We start from the raw sequence: 6,000 nt of genomic DNA, 5'->3' as shown, positions 1-6,000 counted from the left end.
CTATCAACATATATATATATAGACAATAGAAGTGGCGGCACTCAGTGTCCTGTGAGTGTATATTAATTAGGTGCAGAACGCCATAAGTATATCAACGTTTCAGTTTATTCAACTTTCATCAGCATACATCTTGAGGAAAGTTGAATAAAATGAAACGTTGATATACTTATGGCATTCTGCGCCTAATTATTATACACTTACAAGACCCTTTGAGTGCCGGCGCTTCTATTTTCTATTATCAGTATCCCTAACCATAGTACACCAGAAGGCATCATTTTTAAGATTTTTTTTACCATCAAAAAACTTGAGGTATTTGACATTTTATTCTAAAATGTTGAAGAAGCATAGTTTTGTGAAAAATCTTTGTGGCAAATGATGCAGGGTCAGCAGAGAGGTTTGGCCAGAAGGGGAGACTTGGACGTTAGTTGAGCAACTGGAGAAATTATTGAAATATTTTAGAACCTGACTTTAAATTACATACAGCGTGGAGTGAATTAGGTGAGTGCAGAGCATGTATCATTTTCTTCATGTGGCATATGGAGGAGTGATGTACATTTAAAACCTACTGTTTGTATACAGATGTGTCCTGTACAGCACTAGAGCGTATAGCAGCATTCTGTAGCAGTATTGTGATAACCGTGTTACTCCGATCATTTGTCTTCATTGATCTAATTTAGGCTAAATCACAGTTTAATTTCTCATTACGCCTGCCCTTGTCTCTACAGCTTTACACACAGTTGACCACACTCTAGCTTGACTCCCTCTCTTAGCTCTTGTGGCATCGTCAATATCTGGTTTACCTCCTACTCCACTGTAATATCTCCTTCAGTATCTTTTCTTTGTCCTCTGTCTGTCAGGTTCCTCAAGATGTTTTTACTAATTGCTTTTCCCTCTACATCTCTTCAGTTGTTCATCTCATGGGGTCTTTCAGCCTCGAGTATAATTTCTATGCTGCTAACAGGATCTTATCTACCCTGACATATCTACTAGTTGTCCACTTGAAATGCTGAGCACTACCTCAAGGTCAACACAGCCTCAACTGTGATTATCTTTTTACAGGCATGTGTCATGTCCCCTCTACCTTAAAGAGGGGCCATTCTCTCACTTGTTTTCCTTATGTTCTGCCTGGAGGTCATCACTGACCACACCCTCAACTTCAGTTTCCGCATTGGGTTCCCCACTGAATTCCATTACCCTCTCACCTTTTTACAATTGTAAAAAGGTTTGCCTTTCCTCTTCTGGCACCAAGACCATCATTCATGATCTTTGCCTCTCCCACCTTGATTATTTTAGTCTGCTTCTGCCTGCTTGACAAAGGTCTGTCTCCTTTTGGAATCTGTCCTGAATGTGGCGGAGAGGCTTCTCTCCCTTTATCATTGTTCCTCTTCCGCTGTGCATCGGTTCACCTGTTAACCTCATAATGCAATTCCAGTTGATCAGCTTACATATAAATCCCTCTACAATGCCTGCCCCCACCCCCACCACCACCACACACACCCACACAAGCAAATCTTTGACCAAGCCAATCAATATTTGTCCATTCTGTTCTATTCATGGTCTCCACCTCTTCTACAACCACTTTATATCTCCACCATTAGTTCTTCACTAACACTGATACCCACCCACAGAACTCACAGACCAGTCTCCCACCGATCTCCAGTGTTTCAAGTGTTCCTTAAATTTTGGCTTGCATGAGCTTAGCCCTCCCTTTGTCCTACCTCTTCTTCTCATTCTCTTTGAAAGGTTTCCATTGTCTAAGTTGTGTTTACTTAACTAGTTGTTTTTTTTTTATATTCTCTCATCTTGCATTATATGATTTCTCATTACCATTGTATCTCTTCATACCTGCTTATTTATATTGTGTTCTGTTTATATTTGGTTGATTTATTTGGCTCTGCACTATGGTGGTGCTAAGTGGTTGTGTATAGAACAAATTAACTTTCCTGCTTACTGACTCATCTAGAATACCAGAGTACTGTATGGAAAAAACAGGTCAAAGAGCTTCTTCTTGATTTTCAAAGCCTAATGCTGCCCATACACGCTGCTAAGCGTGCTGACCCGATGTGTGCTTTGAGGTGCGCACTCCCGCGGTACCTATACACATGAAACAAAACAATGACATATAAAAAGGATATAGAATCCTCACACCGTGCGGCCCAGGGTATGTCTCCCTTCAGTATGGTAGTTAGCTATAATTGTGTGTTTTTAGAACTGCTGTCTTAACCCTATAAGTATATGGCAGTGTTGACACAGTATGTCGGCATCTCTGATCCAGAAATAATTTAATTAGCAGATATGGGTATGGATAACCTATATAATTGGCGGCGGGAGTGAGATGAATGCTGTTTTATTTCCGTGTGATGCCATGAGCCTGGATTGCTCAGTATTCGGCAGGGAAAACAGCAATACACACAAGCCACCGCAGCTTATCTGCTATTAGTGACAGCGGTTAAGGTACACTGCTGCACTCTCACTACTCCGTCTGCCTGGAGGTGTTGTAAGCTGGACGCCGTGTGCCACGGTGAGACACAGCGTCTTCAGGCTGAGACGGGTATGTTACCAGGACCGAGACCGCTCATTAGGTTTAAGCTCAAAATTTCAACATTTCATGAGGGAGGGGGAGGCTGGGAGCACACACACGATGTGTGTGGTCTGCGTATGCTTCGCAGAGAGAGCTGTTGGTTGGTCCTCTGATGCTCTCTCGTAAGCAGACCACACAAATTTTTTTGTTTCATGTGTATATGTGTTTTATATTTCGCAGTTTAAAAAAAATTATTGAATAAAAGTTACATTTTAGAAACTCTCTAGGTGCACCACACAGAGACATTCTTTTCTTTCTTATGTGCTACTCACCAACACATCCTCCTCTTACTAGGTTAACTAGGTTAGCCATTTAAAGGAAATGTACATTTGCCAATCCTAGCTCTATTTACAGAAGAGAAACTTATCAGTCAGGTCATGGTCCATAAACGAATTTGACCTAGTGCAGGCAAAGAGATGGAGGACTTTACTCCCTAACAATATAGCCAGCCCAGTCAGTGACCACCTGGAAACCCCTTCCTGAAGTTAGGAGACACATCTCCTGCCCCCCTTCATTGTGCCACTTTCCCCCGAGCAGGAGATTCTGAATTCAAGTCTCTATAGTGGTGTTCTGAAAGCTTCCATTCCTAGGGAACAAAGACTAGTGGGCGGCCATCTTTAGTTGTTATTGCCACTTTTACAAACTGAAAGACACTCAGCGGTATTCAATGAGCCTGATTCGCCATGTTTTTATGGCGAATTTGTGCTGTTTGGCGAATTTCTGTCAAAAACGGTGAATCACCCTATTCAATGACCACATGGCGAATACATTTCTAGGTTTTTTTCACCATGATTCACCGAGTAGCAATCGCTATCTTTTTATGGTGAAGTGGAATGTGAACTTTTAAAATAAAGTGTTTTGTTTTTTACATTTGGTGTCAAAAAATCAGGAATTTTATTCTGAGGAGGGGCATGCTATTTTTATTCATGTGCTGTAAGCACATGAATATATATTTAATTTTAAAAATAATATTATTTTTTTGTTATTTTTTTTTTACACAGCATCCAGCAGGTGGCGCCAGAGCGGAGCCGCTCATTACATATTCATATATTCACTGCACGATCATTTTGATCGTGTGTAGTGAATATACGCTTGCCTGCTGGCACCCCCGGGGGGGCAGCCTGTGCTGCCTGGCACCCGGGGAGCACACCTAACCCCCCACAAAGCTCTGGGCTAGGCAGAGAGACTACCATCTCTCTGCCTGGCACCGTCCTGAGGCTCCCTGCGGCAATCGCCGCAGGAGCTCATATTCGCCAGTCAGGGGCTCGCTGCCCCTGACTCGTTGAATACCGGAGCCCGCTGGCTCCGGAACGTGGCAAATGTGCAGCGAATCCAAAAAAGGATTCGCTGCACCTCGCAGGTATTCACATTGAATACCGCCCTATGTGTAACCTGGGAATTAATTCTTAGTTGTTGGGTGGATGTAACCTTGAATTTTATTTTTAACATCATATACTGCTTTATAATACCATAGATAGTCCTAATGTATCTTTTGAAATGCATATTCTACCAACTAGAATATATATTTTTAACAATAATGTACCCTTTACCAACTTACCCAATTTTTAAAATAAATTTGCTCTGTATCCAAGCTTAGTTACAAAAGTTCCATAAATTCAATTAGCACAATCACCTACATGCTATACCAATAATGTAATGTGGGCAAATCAGATATTTTTGAATAAACTAAATTTGTGGGCTACTCCTAAGGTAAAAGTATGGACCCTGGACATTTTTGTGACAGCATGTTTTGCATAGTTTCATTTTGTAGATTAGTTTGCATTATTTCTTTGTTCTGAAAAGGTATCATCCTTGATTTGTATATACATACAACCCAAAACAGTTCTTAAAAGCCACATTGATCTAAAATAAACACAAAAATATTCAGGATTTTTTTTACTTATTTTTGCTTCTGCTCTTTGCAGTCCTGCATAGATTATTGTAACCATCCAATATTTGCTCATGGCACCAAAATCAATCTACAAAAGCCATGCTTCTATTCCCTGTATGCACTACCTGCAGGAATGGAGGTCAAGGTCCAACAAATATTTTCACCTCTTTATATACACATTGCACTTCTGACCATGGTACCCTGACTTCATAAACCTCTACGGATTAGATGAGGCTTCACTTTATCAATAATGATGTAATTTCCTGTGTATCTCTATTTAACAAGTCTCCCATTTTTAAATATATTTCTGCCATCTTGGACAGACATACAAGCATGAGATCTATATTTTCCACGTGCGGTATAATTCGTCCACAGGAATCACAATTCAGCCTCATTATTGCAAAGAGAACACAAGTAGATGTGTACTACAGTCAACTGATAGTCCATTTAGAATCATCCCTGTACATTCTGAGAACAATGTGTGTTACAGTATGTTCCTCTGTCCTTCTGACAAAAAGGCCTTTCAAGCGGAAGACAATTCTTCACTGGTAAACAAACTCCGGCAGATTAATCCAAGAAAACGTGGTCATTTGGCAGCTCATCAGTGTGGCACCTGTGGAGACTCTATAGTTGTCATTATTAAGCGACTAATCTCGTCCAGTTTCTTGTCCAGTTGGTCGATTCTCTTCTCCAAGTCCTGGTGCGAGGAGGTAAAGTTGTAGTCTAGGTCCATCATGATCATCTGCATCTGGAGAGGAAAAAACATTATTGCCAGATCAAAAATACATTTCAAGAAGTACTTTATCAATAGTGACTGCACCTTGGAGAATTTATGTAATCCTATATTGGCGGCTTTGTTGAATACATCACGCCATGCGTGACATTTGGACCAAGAGTTGCAAGGTATCACCTTCATTTGAAGGTTAACAGAAGGGAACTCTGATTATATGAAGAAAGAGAAAAGCTGGCCATACCCTACTGCAATTGTGGCAGTGTACTCCCAGAGCCGCCCAGGACTTTACCTGGTAACAGGTTTGCACATGCTGTCTTTGCACATGTGATGTATCACATGGGACTCTGTTTCCCACCGACGGGAGGGGGGCAGAGTCGGAGGTCATATGGGCAGCAGGTCTGACCTCCGACTCCGGACCGATGTGCACGGGACTGCGCATTAGACCCAAGAGAGATGTCAAACACACATCTGGGCAGATTTCTATGCCAGATCCGTCAAGATTGGTTAAATTCAACTAGTGTATGGGGGCCTTAAATGCCTCATTCTGCTAATTGATAATACAGCTTTTTTTTTTGCTGAGGCCAAAATTTAGAAATGCATGCCAATAGACCGAAATTAAAGTGGCAAGGTCCTGAAAAGCTACAGTATATTATGATGTAAAGGACATTTCCATAATTCTATTTCTTCCGCACCCTTACTTTGGAAATATCGACCATAGCATTGACCTGATCCTTTAAGTTTTTGTGCCTTCTCCTTCTGCGACGAAATCTGTTGGAGAAATAAAATTAGGTTCCA

General features: G+C 41.2%; 1 protein-coding gene across 2 annotated transcripts in view; it reads right to left on the bottom strand.

The window, feature by feature from the left end:
- Positions 1-4,462: 4,462 nt before the first annotated feature.
- KCNN4 (potassium calcium-activated channel subfamily N member 4) overlaps positions 4,463-6,000 on the bottom strand; it is a 72,605-nt gene continuing 71,067 nt past the window's right edge. For both annotated transcript variants that reach the window (XM_083162313.1, XM_083162314.1), the window contains 2 exons: positions 5,904-5,973; positions 4,463-5,220 (listed from right to left, as the gene is read on the bottom strand). In XM_083162313.1, coding sequence (XP_083018439.1) covers positions 5,074-5,220; positions 5,904-5,973 — 217 coding nt within the window. In that variant the 3' untranslated portion in view covers positions 4,463-5,073. The remainder of the gene's footprint in view (positions 5,221-5,903; positions 5,974-6,000) is intronic.

Source organism: Crinia signifera, chromosome 19 (genome assembly GCF_055691185.1).
Source record: "Crinia signifera chromosome 19, ASM5569118v1, whole genome shotgun sequence".
Taxonomy (NCBI): Eukaryota; Metazoa; Chordata; class Amphibia; order Anura; family Myobatrachidae; genus Crinia; species Crinia signifera.
This window is presented reverse-complemented; position numbering and strand designations above follow the sequence as displayed.